Genomic DNA, 20568 nt, shown 5'->3' with positions numbered 1-20568 from the left:
TAACCAAATGTTTCAGGATCACCTTGGACATTTCCTGCTTCAGTCTTGCCATTTTGTGTGTGAGTGTGTGTACTCACATTTATATTTATTTCTAGATCTACCTATGAAAAATATTTAGTTCTATTTACTACCTCCAATTTCAATCAAACACGAGAGGAGTCATTCTAGGGTTCTCCTTTAGAGAACTGTAACTCCCATCTTCAACTGACGATTATCCTTAGTGTTTGTTTTCACATACTAATTAAGCCTTTCTATATAACCTATCTCTCTCATCACTCCTACCACCCCTATCACCCCTTCATCAATGTGTATAACCTCCTCATTCCTCTCAGAGCCCCAAACAGCAAATCAGCTGCCGTCATCACAGCCTGCAAGAATGACGTTCCATGCTCGTAATGCCTCACATTTAGTCTCTGACACTTCCAGATAATTTGTTTCCGCATGTGAGTCTGAACTTCACCCTGGCCAGCTCCATCACTCTATGCCAGGTCACGACAAGTTCTCTTCCCTCAGCCCAGGGTTAGCACTATGTGGGCACTCTCTTCACACCAGTTGGGCTCAAAAACTCCATGTCATGTTACCACCATGTGTATCCACACTCCTTGACACACTGGCTCTCATTTCTTCCTCCAGGCTACACCTTGTTGGGAATGTAATCATCACCTTGTTTGGGCTCTGATTCTCCATGCTGGGTTGGCGTTGCATAGATGCCCTCCTCGCCTTCTTTAGGATCCAATACCTAGTGCCAGGACTACTTTCATCCTGTGTGAATGCACTTATGCCATTTCTATCATTCTTGGACTAACTCCCCAAACCAAGCTGTTCGCCCATGAATTCACCAACTAACTCTGTTTGGGCTTTGAGACCCCTACTCAGGGATGTCCTTTTTTTGACAAATTTTCTTTGATCTGCTTGGCCTTTGAAACCTCACACTGAGTCACCCCTCTGCATGGATTTTTGTTCACACACTCGGATTCTCTAAAATTGGTGATTTAGCTGATTCCAACAAATTTTAAAGTGTAGATATTCATTATTATTTTCAAATGTTATCAAATATTCATAGAGAATTCTTCTCTGACCCATATGTACTGAGAACTGTGTTTTGCTTGCTTAGTTTCCAAACATTTTGGTGATTTGCTGGTTTTCTGTCACTGAGTTCTACTTTAAGTCACTATAGTCAGAGAAATACAATATAGTCAGAGAAATACATTTAGACTTCAATCCTTTGAAATTAATTTCATCTGCTTTAAGGCCTAGGATGTGTTTCATTCTGAAACTCTTCCATGTACATGTACACTTAAAAATGTGTATTCTTCCATTGTTGCATATTATTTCTCATGTTTGTATGTATATGTGTGTGTACATATATATATATATATATATACATATAAATGTATTTTTCAGCTGTTGAATTGATTGTACGGTTTAAATATTTCATATCCTATTGCATTTAGTTTCGTTTTGTCTATCAGTCATTAAGAGCATGTTAACATCTCCATATAAAATTGTGGATTTACCATCTCTTAGTTATGTCAATGTTTCTTTACAAGTTTTCCTGTGTTATTAGATGAATACATGTTTAGTTATGCATGCTTCTTAAATTTACCACTTTATCATTATAGAATATCTCAATCTCTATTACACCTTGCCTCACATTCTACTTTGTCTGACGTTAGTATAGATCAATTTTATTTTAGCGTTTCCAAGGAATATCTTTTTCCCCATTATATTCATTTCAACCCTTCTGTGCCTTTATATTTAATGTTTCTAAATAAAGTGCTAAGATTTGACCAGGGCTTTTTATCCTTGCTAGACCCTAAACATGTCTCCTAAGTTGTAAATCTGTTGAAAGCTCAGTAGAACCTTTCTTTCAGCTTTTTTTTTTTTCCTCTTTAATCTACACTTTCCTCAGGGAAAATATTGCCACAATAAACAGGCTTTCTTCTCTGCTTTTCTCTCCTCTCCTACTTATTTTTTCTATAAGAACTCTTTCTCTTATAATTTTCTGATGCTTTGAATCATTTTTAAAAACATGTTACCCAGTTTTTTTCCTGGTTCTCAGGGTTACAATAGCCTGAAAAACTAGGCTATTATTGCTGGAAGTGTGCTTTCCTATTGCTAATTTTGAAGGGAATAATTCTAATATGTTTCCATTAAGAACATTGTTTTCTGTATACTTTCCATTAATTTCCCCTCTTAAAATGATTTTTTCCTTCTTTTTACTTTTATTTTGTTCATATTGCTGTTCTCTAACTTTTTTAGATGTTTTTTTCTTCTTTTTGTAAAAATAGCCTATTTAAATGCTATACATTTCTTCTAAAACCACCACAAGATTTATTTAGTGTATCCCACAAAATTTGAGCTGTGCAGTATTTTTGGTACAATGTAATCAAAAATTATCTTCTAAACTTCACTTTATTACTTTTTTGTTATTTCAAGATTTGTTACATAATTTTCCTAGTCACCTTTTTGTTCTTTATAATTTCCTTTTATTGTGGACAGAGAAAATTATCTGGTTTATTTTGGTCATTTGAAATTTGCTGTTTTGTTTTTTTTTAGTTTTGTTTTTGAGGCTTGGCATTTGACCAGATTTTGTTAGTGTTTAGAATGTACTTGTAAAGAAATTCCTATTCCTTAGTTATTGAGCACAATATTCCACAAAAGCTTTATTGTGTTCAAATGTCCAATAGCCTTACTAAGTGAAGTTGGAACTGCACTGCTTAGAAGCCTATTCTTTCTCTGGTGTCAGGTTATATTTGCACAAGAGGCATACAGAAGTGAAGGAGCAGAAAGTCTACTTTCTGGTCTTGGAGGACAGATGTGATAAAGGATATGCAAATTGGAGTCTAGTGGGCTCTATGCTGTTCTCACTGTTTTTCACTCCAAGTATTCCTGACCAGCTGTGGGCTCCAAGTTCATGTGATTCTTGGCTGCAGATTCATGGAAACACGTAGCTAGACAAATGTAACATTTCCCCATAGACTTCATTAACTTTCCTTCCCAGTTTCACTTTAGCACATCATATGGATAGCTCTACAAGCCTCAACTTCTCTACCCATGGTAGTGTTTCAGGAGAGCTGAATGGTTCTTCTCTGACCATCTGTATTAGTCCATTTTTATACTGTTATGAAGAAATACGCAAGACTGGGTAATTTATTAAAAAAACATAGAGGTTTAATGGGCTCACAGTTCCACATGGCTGGGGAGGCCTCACAATCATGATGGAAGGTGAAGGAGGAGCAAAGGCATGTCTTATATGGCAGCAGGCAAGAGAGTGTGTGTAGGGGAACTGCCTTTTATAAAACCATTAGATCATGTGAGACCCGTTCATTGCCACGAGAACAGCATGGGAAAAACCCAGCCCTATGATTCAATTCCCTCCCACTGGGTCCCTCCCAGGACACATGGGGATTATGGGAGCTACAATTCAAGATGAGATTTGGGTGGGGACACAGCCAAACCATATTACTCTCCAAATCTTTCTTTCAGACCATTTCTTTCCAGTTTCTTTCACAATTTTCAAAGGTCTATTTTCTATAAACAATCCTTTATTCCATAATATTCCTAACAGCTTTGCTTTCTTGATTAAATCTTGTCTGTTAAACTATTGGTTCTAGTACTTAGAATGTGATGTATTCACCATAATTTCTGACCAGTCTACACTTTCTTTTTCTTGAATATATTGGTAGAAGCAAATACATTTAATTTACTACTTCCTTTTTTTTAACAAGTAGAAACTAAAGGGCTAGAGCCCTTAGGCTGTCAGATTTCAACTGCTTCCACATACAACAGAATTGGAACAGTTCTACAAATTTGGAGACACTGACTACATATCTTGAGATATTTCTTTAATTGGATGGAGCAATAAATTAATGTTTGAAAATCATTATAGAAATACTTTGGGCTAGGGAATTTGACATCTTATGAAATTTTCATCAGTGTTATTGCTCCCCCACCTCTATTCACCAATGCATGCTTGGAGGTTTTTAAAAGCATCTTTCCCAAAAACTCTGTTTCTAGAGATCTAGATAAGACCTAGGTATATGCATTTCTAACAAGCAGACCAGATAATTCTGATGAACAGAGTTGTAGACTTTTTTTGAAAATAATGGAACTAGAAAAAAAATGTGGGAGCTACTCTGTTAGTGGTGGCAGACATTCAAGTTACCCTGAATTACCAGAGGTGAATCCATACGGGTCCACAGCAAATTCAGTCCTTGCCTCCTCAGAAAAATAATTCAATTGAGGGGCATAAAGCAGAAAAAGAGAACAAGGCATTTCAGAGCAGTAGTGGGATTTTATTTTTATTTTTCTGTTTAGAACACAAAAAAAAAAAAAAAACAAAAAAAGGAAAATTCGCTGGGAGGAGACCTAAGTGGGCACCTTAAAGTCCAAAAGAGGAAAAAGAGGAATTTAACCATGATGCTGGGACTGTATAGGTTTGCCTCTTTCCCATAACTCATCCCTTAGAGTGGGTTTTCTGCATCCGCAGTGCTCTCCTTACCCTTTGGAATTAAGCATGTGCAGCGTGTTTAGGGAGTTATACACATGCCCATCTGAGGCTTTCTTTCTTTTCAGGTGGAGTGTGCTCGAAGATTATACTTCACCATTTTTTTTTGTCTCTTAACATGCATGTCCAGGAGGTTGCTTCTCCTTGGGGCCTGCATTCAGGTAACACTTTTAATATTAACAGGTGTGGACCATCAGGAGATTGCCTCTCCCTGGCTGCAGAATTATCATTTTTAGAGAGGCAGTGTGATAATCGTGGAACTGTCACTTGACATTCCTAGTGAGTGTGTGGGGAGCCCTCTCCTGCCCCTCTTATTGCCCATCTAACTACCTGTAACATTAACATTTCAACATGCAATTTTTCTTTCTGGGGACCTTTCCGTTCACCCTTATTTTCCAAAGTAGAAAAAAATAAAGAGACAAAACAACAAAAACTACCACATTCTCAAATTTTTCTGGATTATCCAGCTTCTTAGTTAAAGGAATTTGCATCTTTAATATGTAAACATCTGAATGTGCAAAAATATGTAATTTCATGAGCTAAACATGTTATATATATATACATTTTAATGTTTCTACACAACAAATATGACTTAAAAACAAGTACTCAAACTAAAAAAAAAATCAACATTTTACTGGAAGAATAAATTGAGTTTATGTCAAAATGTAGTTTAAGTATTACTTTGTTCACTGTGTGAATTTGATTCTCTTGAGATTTATGTACACATTACTTAAGACAGCTTTTCCCGCATACCTGCATATCCTTTCTTCCTGGTAAAAAAATCTTGGAAGAAAAAAATGTAAAAAAGGAGCACTTATTTTCTGGGTTAACACCAGGGCACATAATGTCACACATAGGAGAGATATACGTAGACAAACCTTTGAGGGGGATGGAAGCAGGTATCTCACGCCACTTAAACCACACTCTTTTTGTTTTTTAACATTCTCATCATTTTTCACATAATGCTGAAATAAATAGAATACTGGAATTATTACACATAAAAGTAGAAGAGTCAAAATTTGTCTAGAAAAAGAATATCGGCTCATTGTAGCTGACTTGTAAGCCTGGATAATTGTACCTTTTGCAATATTATTTTTCTTCATAAAATTATTTGGTTACATAACAACTATTAACAATTTAAAAGAAATATGAGAGAGCCCCTTTATGAATGAATGATGCAGGTTTCTCACCTTCAACTGGAGTCAATCAACAGAGATCCATAGCTATTCACAGCGCCCAACACTACAAAATCACTTTGGAATCTAAGTTTTATTTTGACACATAATAGTTGTCACACATAATAGTTGTCACATTGAAATTTCTTTAGTTTTTCTCTCCCTTTCATTAGATGCCTTTGTTAAGAGATAGAACTCTTAGCAACCACAGTTGGACCAAGTTCCCTCGGAACAGATCTTTCTTCCAAAGAAACACACACAGGATTCATAAGGAAATAACTCTCTCCTCCCTCCTCCTCTTTCTCATCTCCCATCACCTTCCTCTGTCCTCATCTTTCTCCTCTTTGATAACCTGCATGATGACTTGGTTAAAAGAAGAACATTAAAGCCAAGAAGGTGTCAAAAGACACAGCAAAAATAAGACAGCATTTCATTTAAGTAAAACACTCCCCTCTTAATGGATTCCTCTAAAGTAAATGTTTTGAAGTAGATTTTGCTTCCTGCGTGCAAAGAAAAATTGATGAAGGTAAGGATGAAAGCGAGAATTTGAAAAGAGCTAAGCATTTTTTTTTTTTTTTTGGCTCCGGCACTTAAAATTTTATTTCACATAAAATCTCAAATGTTCCTGAGAACATTCTGAAAACAAAACAGAACTATGGGTTTGGTCAGCAGATAAAATCATCTGCCATGCTGGCAATTATCAACTCATATATGGCGGTAGGGTGCTTTTAATGCAGCCCTCCCACCAAAACCAATAGGTTTAATTAGACGAGACAAATCTATCTGAATTGGTTTGGCTCCTGATTTTGGTTAGCACGCTTTCATAAAAGTGAGGAATACCTGTATTTTATTTTTAAATCTGCAAAACAAAGATAAATGTCTTGGTAAGAAATTTAAATGTGAATACAAAATATCAGTCAATAACATTTTAAAAGGAAAATATCCATCAATCATGGGAATCTTAAAAGCAATTTCTTCCCTTGCTGTTTTCTCCATACACTTCCAGAAATCCAGTACTTTAGTTGATATATTTTAAAATTGCAGTGTACAGATAACTTTGTGAATTAAATTTGTCCTTATTTATCATGCAGTCTAGCTCTATGAATACTTTTAAGCCTTAAAAAATTAAAGCTTATATTCAAGAAACCAATTTCCATGCACTTTCTTATTATCAGCACCCAGGAAGGAAGCAATACAAGCTGTGTGCATGTATGCTGTAGCGATGCAGAATCTGAGTTGGCAAGCCGAAGATCCTGCACCTGTGGCACACATCATGGTAACCCTGACTGGCTTTTTCAAGAAAGAAATATTATCTCCTCTACATATGAAATCATCTTTCAATAATGAGATCATTTCAAATTACCCAAGAATGTTTATAAAGTCTACCCAGTGGATAACAAATCAGTACTGGGGATTGGTCCCCGCCCAAACTGGGGTGACTGTCTCATAGTTTAGAAAATCCATAATCTTCAGTTCTAAATGCTTACTACCGATCAGTGGTTAATACCATCTGCCATATGTTTAATACTGGCAGTACCACAACAATTTATTAGTATTAGATAACAAAATATTACTTTTAAATCTTGTGATAAAATCTCTTATGCGTGTGATTAAAAAACAATATTCTTTTGGAGGCGAATTATAATTTGAAACTAGATTTTCAAATACTACATAACTGGACTGTATTGCTCTGGTGCTAATAATTTTATATATAGATAATGTGTGTGTGCAGATACACCGATTTATACATATTTAATATTTTTAAGTGAAAAAAGAACAAGGATTTTTATGCATATAACACAGGCCTAAATTTGAGAGAAATAATTCAGCAAACATTTCTTTCCCCCTTAGATTATTAAGTTCATGAAGTCATTCTTAGTTGGTTGATTCTCTTTTGGCATTCAAGTCTGTGGTGGTTGTTACACTGAGAATTTATTTAAGACAAGCTTACATTTAAGATGTTACATCACATCAAGTCGCTAGCTAACAACATGACTTCTTGTGTATCAGAGGTATTGGAACAAGGCACTGAGCATCATATAAGGTGGCACATGAACACAAAAGCCTGAAAACTTATTAAAGATTCGCAATTATTTTAAAGCAAAAAAATGTTTATCATAAACAACTTGTACCTAACTTATACAAAAAAGCTTCATGATGCAAAATTGGCATTCAAAAAGAAAAGTAATTTTTGAGGAATAATTTAACAATTTTCTAGATTAAAATTAACAAATTAATCAATATACACTGTCTTGCATCCATTAACTACTAAGGAAACACCCTTACTTTACTATTATATCTTTACTTGAGAGCCTGAAGCAATCTAACCGCTGCATAATGTTGTTTTCCAGATAAGATCAGTCTTGAAACTATTATTACCAAATACTTATCTCTAAGAATTGAATTGTTAGTTTTCTGTTGAAATCCAAAATTTCAGTCTCCAGAAAATGAATTCTGTATTTACCAGGAAGAACTATCTGGGATTCTGACGGTAGTTGAATGTGTTCAGGACAATTTCAGGAATAAACCTCTGCTATGATATGTTAATGCTTTAATTTGTGAATTTTCTTATGTGATCTGATTTTGGCAATTCCTTTTCATATTTTAGAATGATAGAATATATAAGGCTCAGTCAGCCTCTTTGATTCCTTTTGTTTTGCCCCAACGTTTTCCTTAATGGGGAAAGAGGTATCAACCCAAGAGAAGACCATAAAAATACATAGATGCACTGGAAAGTGATGGGACAGCCCAAGGCCCGTGTTTTCTAAACTGCAAGACTCCATGATTTCCCAGTATTTTGATTTTACCCGCACTTTCAACAGTCATTTACAGCACCTCAGACAATATATTCTGGAGAGGGCCCAATCAATGAAGCAGAGAAGTAGCACACTCCCAACATCACAAAGTTGGCCTCTACAAAAGTGTATAAAAACTTTGAGTTAAAAAAAAAAAAAGAAAGAAAGGAGAAAATTGACACATGGCTTCTAGCCTCTGGCCCTAAACCCAGAGGAAAAAGAAGTAAGGCAAGCCACCTGCTGCTTCCTCATTATGCTGACTAGATTGTTGATTTAGCCAGCTGTGCTTTGTTTTCCTCAATCATGACATGCTTGGCAAGTTCATCAGAATTAATTCCCAAGTTCTCTTTTAATTTGTTGAGCTCAAAGTCATGGAGAATCTTGATAGTCATTAACTTTTCTCGCTTGATTCTCTCCACAACATCTTTTGGAACATCAGGTATCATCCAGGCCAGCAAAAATTTAACTAAAAACACAACATGCTAGAGAAAATATAAAGGAAAGATTAGACACTGTTAGAGCTGTCACCTGTTCAGCAGAAAGTCTTTACAAGTCATTTCGCTTATTTAAAAAACTGCTGAACACGTGAGCATAAAAAACTTTCAAAACATATGAAGAAAGGCAAGCAAGAAGATATGGTCCCTGTCCTAGAACTTTCATACAAAGATCACCATTAAACAAATAAATATATACTTAAGTATGTAACTAGCAATATTCTAGTTGAACAGGAGTATTGAATACACTATTTTTCACTGCTCCCTTGTAAAAACCTGATAAAATATTTATAAAGGAATTAGACTCAAAAGAGTGAAAAAAGCTAACAGTGAAACTTGCAAATGGTAACGTGGTGACTGATAGTGGAAACCAAAATGACAAAATCCAATTTTGTTTCAGACTGTCAGAAATGTTCAGGAAAGAAGGCACTAAGGACGTTTGAAGGTATTAGTGTGGGTTGGAGTTAAAAACAAGAGGATTAGATAAAAATTTGAATAAGGAGCACTTGAATTTTCGGAGCCTTTCTCTCATTTGTATCCAGGCATTCTTTCGCTTTTTACTAGGCCCTGGAAGCAGCAGAAGAGTTTATTTTCTAAAGAAATTATACCTGAAATCTGTGAATTCAGGGGCACTAGATACAGATGAGATATGAAAACATACTGAAAAAAATGTAAAAATGGTGAAATTCAGCATGATGAACTGTGAGCTTCTTAGTCCTCTTCGCTTTGCTCAGGCTTTAGAAAACAGGCAGCCATGAAATAGCTCAACAGATAGATTTGAGGAGTTTTCTCCAGGAAAAATAACTATTCTATAAAAGCAGAACTGTGAATGTCAAAATTTTATAAGGCGCCAATAAAAATGTCAGCTCACTACCTTATCAACCTACAGTGAAACCCACCAAGTGGCATAACTTCTGTATGCCCAAAAAGCTTAAAATCAGCTTTTCACTGCCACACCTTTAAGCATGAGCAGAACCATGAAACATGTAGGAAAGTCTCTGACATGGAAAAAAAAAAAAAAAAAAAGAACCAGGTATAAGGAAGAGAGCAAAAGAAAAAAGCAGAATTTTTAAAAAGTATTAATCTAGCTTTTCATAGAAGAGAATATAAATGATAATAACAATTTCAAACCAGGAAGTGTAATATCTGAATAACAGCAATTCCAGAGAGATGGCACAAAGAAAGAAAAATGTATCAAAGAAATTGTACCAGTAAATTTTCTCAACTTGAAGGGTAAGTACGTTTTTAGATCTAAGGGGCCCAATGAGTATCTAAAACAATGAATATTGACCAACAGCAAAGAAGCCTCTTGTGAAGCTTCATAAAAGTGAGGCTAATGAGAGAATCCCAAAACCGTATTGATTTTGAAAACAGATAATAAATGAAGACTGGGGAGTCAGAAAAGTATTGCATTTTATAGCAACACTGGTAGCTGAATGAAAATGAAGCAATGTCTTCAAAATTTCAGGAAAACCAAAATAAAGTTGATTAAAAACTTTTCAAGAAAAACAACTTTCAATTATAAATTCCATTCCAAATAATCACATGTAAGAAAAGAAAAAAAATTTCAATATTCAGTTTCTCAGAAATTGCCACAAATTTTTCCCCAGAAAATTATTGGAAGATGTGCTTCACCAAAATAAGCTGTTAAACCAAAAATAGGAGACACAAATGTAATCTTCAACAGAAGACAAGGTGAAGAGAAGGATGATGCTTAGTTATAGCCTGGAGTGATTACAAAAAAATTAATGCAAATTATAAATAAATTAAAAAGAATTCCTGATATAATTTACTGGCTGAAAGGTCATCTACACTTCTGATGAAAATGTTAAAACGAAAGACTGATAAATTTATTTTATTTTATTTTATTTTATTTATTATTTTTTTTTTTTGAGACAGAGTTTCGCTCTTGTTACCCAGGCTGGAGTGCAATGGCGCGATCTCGGCTCACCGCAACCTCCGCCTCCCGGTTCAGGCAATTCTCCCGCCCCAGCCTCCTGAGTCGCTGGGATTACAGGCACACGCCACCATGCCCAGCTAATTTTTTTGTAGTTTTAGTAGAGATGGGGTTTCACCATGTTGACCAGGATGGTCTCGATCTCTTGACCTCGTGATCCACCCGCCTAGGCCTCCCAAAGTGCTGGGATTACAGGCTTGAGCCACCGCGCCCGGCAAGACTGATAAATTTATAATGAACTAAGAGACAGAGAGTGAGAATAAAAGCAAAACTATAATAAGAGAAATATGTTCAGAGTATAAGAAACAGATGTGACTAATATTTGTAAAGTCATAATTTATAAAACCTGACTATTGCATTTATATAAAATCTTTTATTCAAAACTCTGATAGCAGACATATTTTAGAGTTGAGAGTATGAAATATTGAAAACATATAATTTAGTGTATAAACCAGCAGGGTCTGAGGTGGCACTCTGTATCAAACACTTAAATATTTCTGCAGCAAAGTAAATGGTCACTTTAAAAGAATAAAGGCTATAAATTGCCTTAAATTAGATAATATATTGCTGCTAAATAAGTTATCAAAATACTTTGTTTTCTGACATTTCAAATTTCAGAATAAGACAAAAATATGTTTAATTTTTGAGCAGTAGGAGAAAGTTTTTTCTCTCTCTCTCTTTCTGTGTGGGGGTGTGTGTGTGTGAGACCTGCCAAAGTAGAATGTCAGTAATTAACAGCTAACAAATAAAAATAAAAATAAAAAAACTGCAAAATGATGTTCTTTTCCATACAAGGGTAACTACTGGAAGAGTGAGTTTATAAAATTGAAATGTTTACCTTTGGAGATTAGGATTTTAGGGTAGGGAGGAATATTATGTATGGTTGCTCTTTTTTTTTTTTTTTGCCATGCAGAACTACTTGATTTTCAAAATTACATGAATAACCTTGATAACAATAAAAATAAATTAAACAGAATTGACTGGAATGGCATGTTCTTGGGTTAAGATTGTCTTTTATTGGACTTTACTCCAGGGTGAAAAAGTGCCTTTCTTTTATTTTTCTCTCCCGTTAGGCCTTCCTGCCTTATGATTTGTATCATTCAGTTTGAAACTTAGTCCAATACCACCTTTGTATTGGTTACCTTTCCTGGCATGCTTTATCTCTATAATTACACTGGATATTCCACAACAGAGGTAGCGTAATATAGTAGACAGAGCATAAGCTTGGGAGTGAGGCACATTTGGCATTGAAACCCAGCACTAATGTTAGTTGGTTAACCTTAGGCCAGCTACTTATTTTTGCTGAGTCTCAGATTCCTTTTTCAAAGGTGAGTGATAAGGTCTAACTTAAAATGTTGTTATGACTTAAAGCAGCTTCCAGAACTAGTAAATAATAGGTATTCAGTAAAATCTGTGGGTTCTTTCCCCTTTTCCTGACTTCAGGGGAAAAAACATATTTGTTTTTCTTTCCTTTTCTGTCACCAAGGAATCTTCAACAGTAAGTGAATAATAGGCAATCCTTTGTACTGAGAATAACCCTAAGGTGCTTTTCATGACAACAAGTACAACACTTTCTTCAAGACAATTTATTGAGATATTGCTAACTTGCTGATGAGAGATTACCTTTAGAAATATCTGCCTAAAGAAAGAAGAGAGTGGAATAAAAGTTAAGAACAGCTTACTTCCATAACAATGATGAAGGTCATCTTGGCAGCAAGGACATGCCAGAATTGCATATTGTGAAAATATTTATTCTCATCATCAGGAGGATGTCTGTAATCTCTGTACCTGAAAAGTGGAAGTAAATGAAAAAAAAAATAGTTATAGTTTCAACAAGAGAGACCTAATATAATTTCTTATTTCTCTTAAGAAATTCTTCTAGCTGATCAGAAAAATCAGGTCAAAGTTAATTGATATTATGAAATACTTATCTTTCTTGTTCACATAAAGTCAGGATATATGCTACTTATGTGTGATATAGATCTAAGAATAAACACAGAAGTAAAATTTCTCTCCTGCCTTCAAAGACAGCTTTTTAAGTGAGTTACTCAAAATCTGCTGCTTCTACTTCCTCTTTTCCTGCTCCTTGACACACCCAGTCTTATCCTTCTATCCTATCCTTAAATTGCAGGCATATTTTAATCCTTTGACTTTTCAAAAACAGGAATATTATCGGTAACTTCTATGTTCGTGAAACACTGTTTTCTTTTGGCTGTTCTGATGCAGTATTGCTTTCTTAAAAAAATATAATTCTGAAATTTTCTTAATGCTCAACTTTGTGAGTTCATTCTCCTTTATAAAGTCACTGGATACTGGTCCTCCTCAAAGATTTAGTCCAGCTGGGGGGTAATCACATCCAGAAATCTGACACCAGTGGCTATGCTCTTAAACAGAGTAGGCTATGATTTCACTCAAATATGTAATATAACAATATAACAATGTCTGCCTATCTTGCAATATTTTGCTCCTTTTTTTTGGAGTCTCAAATGAAACAATGGTTTAAGTTAAGGGGCCTTGATAGGCATGTGTGTGTGTGTGTATCTTTAAATTGTACGGTGAAAAGATCTCGTAGTACATGATAGACGGAGTGTGGAAACAGTAGATTCACATTTAAAATTTCATATTTCCTACACAGAATAAACCCTTTTAGTGGGATAGGTGGTGAGCTGATCATATTATTATATTGCTATTTCTGTCTTTCTCACTCTGTCTCTTTCCTGAGGACATAGATAATTCAAGTAAGTTAAATGCACATACAACATGACGCTGTTGTATGATCTACAGATTACTGCAACTTTAGGCTAAGGGGCACTTGTTGGTGACAAATCCTTTTGAAAAAATTTTAAATTATTGTTATTTTTACCCATAATATTCTCTTAGTTTTTGACAGTCTACCTTTTCAAATCTCAGTCAGGCAATGTGTGAATTCTAGAATAGATACACTTTATTTATACAGGATTTTTGTTGTCCTAAGAAACTCTTTTGCATTGTAAGAAAAACATGAAGGGAATAGATAACTTAAGAAATACATTTAAAGGGCAAAATTAAAACCTAAACAAAAGGAAACCTGCAAGTGATGAAGTCTCGTGTTTCCGAGGGTGCAGTGTGGTTTGGAAAATCAGCTATCAGGAATACTGACAGGCTGTTATTGACATATCCTCTCATAGGCTGCGTGGCATTTGTTGAGTAAGCATAATAGTAAACTAAACGAGGAATGATGTCCGACGTAAATGCAACAATAAAAGCCTGAAGAACAACAAAAAAAGAGGAAGTTCATGAGCTGCCAATTTAGTTTTAATAATGTCTGATTTGTAAATCTCTCAGTACCATAAGCTGTATGTGATTAAATACTATTATAAGTCAGAGTAATACGCAAATCTTTGTCCTGAAGCATGAAACAGCTCATTTACAGTACCTGCTTAGTATTCCAGGATGTCATAGCTACAAAGTGTCTAAGTGGAGTCAGACCTAAATGTATCTGTCTCCAAGAACCATGTTCTTTCCATCAAGCCTTGCTATTTCTGATATATCTTATTGTTTCCCAGCACAGTTCTACTATCCTTACCAAATTCACTTTCTTAGAACAACTTCATGAGGTTGGACTGTGAGTGTGTGAGAGGAAAGGAATGAAGATCAGAATATCATGTGTTTGTAAATTCCTCACAGTTCAGTGCAATTAATTTCAGTATTTGATTTCATGGGAATGATATTTTCCCATCCTTTCCTAAGTTCTGGGATAGTATAAATAGCATAGTTCTTTTAGGTTAGATAAGTCAATCAAAAACCATCTGGCTCTGGCACTTATATTTTTAGTGCTACACTTTTAAAAAATCTAATATAACTTATATGGCTAATGGTTCATTCAGGTTTTCTTTACTTACTGAATAAATCTGGTAAATTTTGCTTTCTAAAAAAGTGGTCATTTCAAATATACTTCAAAATTCATTGGCGTAAATGGGTACACAGCAGTCTTTCATACTTTCCTCAGTTTTACTTACTTTGTCTTTCGAATAAACCAGCTCTTGATTTACTTAGCAATTATATTGCTTTTTGTTTGTTTTCTAATTTGATTATTTCTGATTATACCTTTATTTTTTTTTTACTACTAAGTTGATTTACCTTTTTTTTTTGTTAGCGTCTTAAGTTATATACTCAGCTCATTTTCCAGTCTTCTTTTATTAATAAAAAAAAATGCATGGCAAGCAAGTTTTCTGTAATAGTGGTTTTGGCTCATTCCTACAGGCTTTCATTAAATTAGGCTCTCTCTGTGATCTTAATTCTGTTTTCTCTTGTGTGAAGCCTACTTAAAAGTGTTAGATTTTCTTCTTTGATTATCTTATCATCAATATCAATTTGTAAAGTATTATTGTAGGTGAAAATACATTGTAAAAGTTACACTTTTGGAAATTTATTTTTCTTACATTTTAATAATTGTTTTATAAACCTAACAAGTAAGTGTTGTATATTCTCTGTAGTATATAATCAATTTTTAATTGTTTCATTCAAATACATTATACTGTTACTTATTTTGTTTACTTTGTCACATGCTGTGAAACTGTGTCATGATACTTTAATGAGAGTAATTTTATAATTTTCCTCATAAGAGTTTACATGTCATAGGTTTTTCCATATTGGTTAGTGCATACCAATTTTGGAATGTTTTAGCTTTATAAAGTATTACCATGATGAAATCAATGTAAAGATTAAGCATCATTCACATCTCTCCATGGTCCCCCAAATAAAATGAAATACAAAGTCACCCCACCGAAATAGATCCACTTACATTAGTTGCAACAGAAAGGACAGCCATTCCATAAAGAATGTCTTGCCAAACACCTATGCTATGAGCTTTAGAAGCTACAGTTCTCCTGTACTGAGTGGTAAGTTTCCAGGCATCCACTCGAATCTCTACAATATTATTTATGAGAGCAAGAAGAGGAGCCAAAGGAAAAGAGGCCACAAATAGTGTAACAAATCCAAATTGAATAACTGTAGAGAAAAGAAAAAGGCATGAACTCATTATTGTGAAGGAGAAAGATGGGAACACCCTCCCCAAATCCTGCTACTTCCTTCATTTTGGAGTGATCCACACCAATACAACAATCCAGGCTTCTGTGAGTCTGTCCACTTCCTCCTCTCCACAGGAGACACAGTGACTTATCCGCTTGCTAGAACTGGAAGGAGAAACTGGGCATGCATGGCTGAGTTCCTTCTTTGTTCTTCTGTTAGAGATATGCTTGTTAGAAGAATCTATTCCTCTTTGCCTTTTAGTATGGGCTAAGTATAGGTTTATGCTGGTCTAGTCTTTACATTTGTATTAGCAATTTAGTGAGGTAACCAAGTTTTTCTTTCTTGCTAGCCCATCTACTTTTTGAGATCAGGCATGATGACTGATTCATTTGTATATTTCCAGCAGCCAGCTCTGTGTGCGTCAGCAAAGGAAATACACATTTTCTAGAATAAGGACTTTGTTAAGGTCTTGATTCTCCTTACTATCATGACATCTTTCTAAATAAATTTTATTCTCTCTCCTCATTAAGACTCAACAGAGGACTACAACTCTGTAAGCTGGCTTATCTCCACACTTTTATTCTTTTGTTTCCAACAATGTTTGGGGTAAAAGAACTTATGCATCTGACAGCCCATGCTTCCCACATGATTAAATTAAAAAAAAAATTTAAAGGAAACGGCTTTCCATTAAAGGAGAAAAGAAAACATTTCTGCTATTCCTATATTTTTAAATAAATCTCAAATGTTTCTGGATTTTACCTTATCTCATCTGACTGAATCAGTCTTGTTATCAAGTAAAAAAATACATACTGACTTCTTTTCTTTCCTGCTTCCTCTACCTAACTTACAAGGTAGAAAGTGAAGAGGAAGTATTATGTAGAAGCAGTATTAATGTTCTAGGTTCACATCTCATATCTTTACTTGAATCTTCTTGACCCATAAAAAATGTATTAACCTATCCAAGTTTCAGAATCCTCAACAGCAAAATGTGTAGAATAATGAATACTCTGGAGAATTCTTTCAAAATTACAGTTAATATATAAAGTTTTCAGAATAAACTAATTATGTCTCAATAAGCAGTATACAATCTTATGAAACCTTTATTTCAACTTTTTAATTATGGTAATAATCTCTGATGCATATATGTGCAAACTCATATGAAACTTACACAATTAATTAAAAATTATAGCCTTATCACTTTATAAAGCAAAGACTATTGATTTTACAAAGAGTTGTATAAAACATCTTCTATTTGTTCTAAATTTGAATTTCAATCCATGTATCACACCTATGTATTACACTGGAGAAGCATGAAGAGCTTTGGCTCATCTCATGTATTCTACCATGGTTTTATGGGCCTTGAGAGTGCGTTAAGAAAATCATTTTCCTTAATTCTATGACAGAAACAAAGAAAACTGCTTGAGATAAAACACTCTGAGCAGACTATATAAGCAGTGCCCAGAAAAATCGCTCTGAAAGTTGCACCTCAAGGGTTTCTTCTCAGTTCAATCCTTGCAATGCTTTGGATGTTTCTTGTGTTCAGCTGTATTTCCCTTACATAACTGCTTTATCCTTCTTTTCAGTCTCACAGAAAGGACATACACTAATGGCAAGTCAAATCCTGGAAATGTTTTCCAAGCAACTTATTCTCTCTTTGAGCTGTCACTGAGGCAAACAAATGGAGAAATAGCCATCAAAGCTAATTTGAGGTGGGTGTTAAAAAAAAGACTCTTACTTAATTTGGTTCAATAACATTAACATTCAACTGATAGGAATTATGTCTCCGAGACTGGTGTTTTGAAAGTAAACTTGACTCTGCAGTCTGTTTGGTGGGAAAGGGAAACATGGAACAAATCTTCCTTATATCACTCCATCCCTCTTTTTTGCCAAGCAACCAATGATTTATTGAACACCTACCAGGTGCAAGGCAGAAATAAATATCAAGAGTTGAAAAATCATGCATTCATGATGACTCTATGTTTCAGAACAGTGATTTAAAATTACCTGTTTCTAAGTACTCATAAAAAAGCCCAAGGGGTCCAAAACTTTCAAGGTCATGATCCTGCTCCCATCGACTATACAGCTTCTCAGAGTTTGTCCGAGCTTTTCGGCGTCTCCACCAATTCAAAGCCAAGCTGTTGGAAGTGATAAAAGTAAATATGTGAAATAGAACTAAAAAGAAAAAGATCAGAGAATCAGAGTGTTAGATCTGGAAACTGGCAGAAATGAGAGGTTAAATAAGATCATAGAGCAAAGAGAAATGGCTCCAGCCAAAGGGCAAATCAAAATCTGGTATTATTTTCATGACATGTGCAAAGTTCTTTATTAGTGTAACTGAGAAAATAAGACAATCCTGACTCTGTTCAGAGAAATATATTTACTCACAGACAGTTTGGCTAAATCATAAGTGAAGGGGACACATCACTAAGACCACTTACAATCCTGATGCTGTCATGAAACTCAGAAGAAAATTCAAACAAATATGAAATTGATTATAATAGGAAATTACATATAATGTGAAAATAAATGCAATAACATTAAACAAAATTTTAACCAACTGAATTCCATGCTATATGAAAAGATAATATATCATAATAATGTATTACATTTTTTTTAAAAAAGAGGCTGTGTTTTTTTAAAAAAATAACATATATATATATATATATATATATCACATATAATGGTTTAAGGTGATAAATACAAAATCATCTCAATTGATGTAGAAAAATGCATTTGCTATATTAAGCATGTATTAAAACCTACTTAGGAAAGAAAAGTAGAAACAGAAAAAATATTACTTAAATCTAATAAAAAATATCTACTAAAATCCTAGGGCAAATATCCTTCCTTTTCTTTCATTCTCCTTTCCTTTATTTTCTTCTCTTTTCCTTTCTCTTTTTTTTTCTTTTTTGAGACAGGGTGTTACTCTGTGACTCACGCTGGAGTGTGGTGGTGCCATCGCAGCTCACTGCAGCCTCGACCTCCTGGGCTCAAGTGATTCTCTTGCCTCTACCTCTCAAGTAGCTGGGACTACAGGCATGTGCCTCCATGCCTGATTAATTTTTAAATTATATTCTATGGAAATGAGATCTTGTTTTGTTGCCCAGGCTGGTCTTGAACTCCTGGGCTGAAGCAATCCTCCCTCCTCAGCCTCCCAAAGTGCTGGTATTACAGGCGTGAGGAAATGCACCAGGCTGCAAACATCATTCTTGATTGGGAAAAGTCAGAAGCATTGACTTTAGAATCAAGAACAAAATAAGAAACTGCATGACCATATTCAAGGTTACTGGAGATCTTAGTAGAATAAAATGAGAAAGGCAAAACAATTGGAAATAAAAGAGAAATCTGTGATTATTAACCGTTATGTGATTGTCCGAATAGAAAACCCAAGTGAAGTTAGACAAAAATGATTACAAATAATATTAGGATTTATTAATATATTTCATTCCTGCACACCCACAACACCCAAGTAGAAAACATATATTTTAAAAAAACATTATTTACAATAGCAATTAAAAACTACCCAGAAATAGACATGAGAAAAGATTTATAAGCCCCATATTTAAAAATTTAAAATCTTTATTTGAATTCACTAAAGACTTTAAATGTTTATGAACATTTAAAGAATTTAAATGTTCATGAATAAGAAGACTTGGTATTATAAAAATGTCAACTGTTTATATTAAAACAATTAAAATATAATTTCAATGAAAGAGCCAAAATATTTTTTCATGTAAAATCTGACAAGATATTTATAAAATTTATATAGATTGCTAAAAGACCAAGAATAGCCAAGACAGTTCTACAGATAAAAAGTAAGTTGATAAATGTAGCCCCACCAGATATCAAGACTTATAAATCTGTATTAATTAAGAGATTATAGTACTGTATTCACAATGGCAAAGACATGGAATCAACCTAAATACCCATCAATGGTAGAGTGGATAAAGAAAATGTGGTACATATACACCATGGAATGCTAAGCAGCCATAGAAAAGAACAAGATTATGTTCTTTGCAGGAAAATGGATGGAGCTGAAGGCCACTGTCCTTAGCAAACTAATTCAAGAACAGAAAAACAAATACCACATGTTCTTACTTATAAGTGGGAGCCAGATATGAAAACACATGAACACATAGAAGGGAACAGCAGACACTGTGGCCTACCAGAAAGTAGAGTGTGGGAGGATGAAGAGGATCAGGAAGAATAACTAATGGGACTAGACTTAAAACCTGGCTGATAAAATAATCTATACAACAGACTCCCATGACACAAGTTACTTATGTAAGAAACCTGCACATGTACCTCTGAACTTAGTTTAAAAAAAGAGAGAGAGATTGTCATACTTCTATAGGGATGAACAAATCTTGGGATAGAATGGAAAACTAGAAATAGTCTTGCAGTTGGTATAATTCTGGATAGTATTTATATGGCATGTAGACAGTTTTTATATGGCATAAAAGGTATTATAGAAAATATTGTATGTAGATGAATAGTAGTGTAGGTGATAGTAGGAAAAGGAAACTTTTCAATAAATCATAATATAACAATTTATACAAATATATAGTTTATACATATATATATATAAATATAAAAATAATAGATTTGTACCTCATATCAAACATAC

At 34.3% G+C, this 20568-nt stretch overlaps 1 protein-coding gene across 7 annotated transcripts in view; it reads right to left on the bottom strand.

Moving 5' to 3' along the window:
- Positions 1-6643: 6643 nt before the first annotated feature.
- Positions 6644-20568, bottom strand: part of ANO5 (anoctamin 5) — a 94597-nt gene continuing 80672 nt past the window's right edge. For all 7 annotated transcript variants that reach the window (XM_032240988.1, XM_032240990.1, XM_032240989.1 and 4 more), the window contains 5 exons: positions 17946-18076; positions 15715-15920; positions 13999-14177; positions 12614-12719; positions 6644-8962 (listed from right to left, as the gene is read on the bottom strand). In XM_032240988.1, the coding sequence (XP_032096879.1) occupies positions 8741-8962; positions 12614-12719; positions 13999-14177; positions 15715-15920; positions 17946-18076 (844 nt within the window). In that variant the 3' untranslated portion in view covers positions 6644-8740. The remainder of the gene's footprint in view (positions 8963-12613; positions 12720-13998; positions 14178-15714; positions 15921-17945; positions 18077-20568) is intronic.

This window comes from Sapajus apella, unplaced genomic scaffold, assembly GCF_009761245.1.
Source record: "Sapajus apella isolate SASKATOON/1434 unplaced genomic scaffold, GSC_monkey_1.0 scaffold47, whole genome shotgun sequence".
Classification (NCBI taxonomy): domain Eukaryota; kingdom Metazoa; phylum Chordata; class Mammalia; order Primates; family Cebidae; genus Sapajus; species Sapajus apella.
The sequence above is the reverse complement of the archived record's forward strand: the minus strand, read 5'-3'. Positions and strand labels throughout refer to the sequence as shown.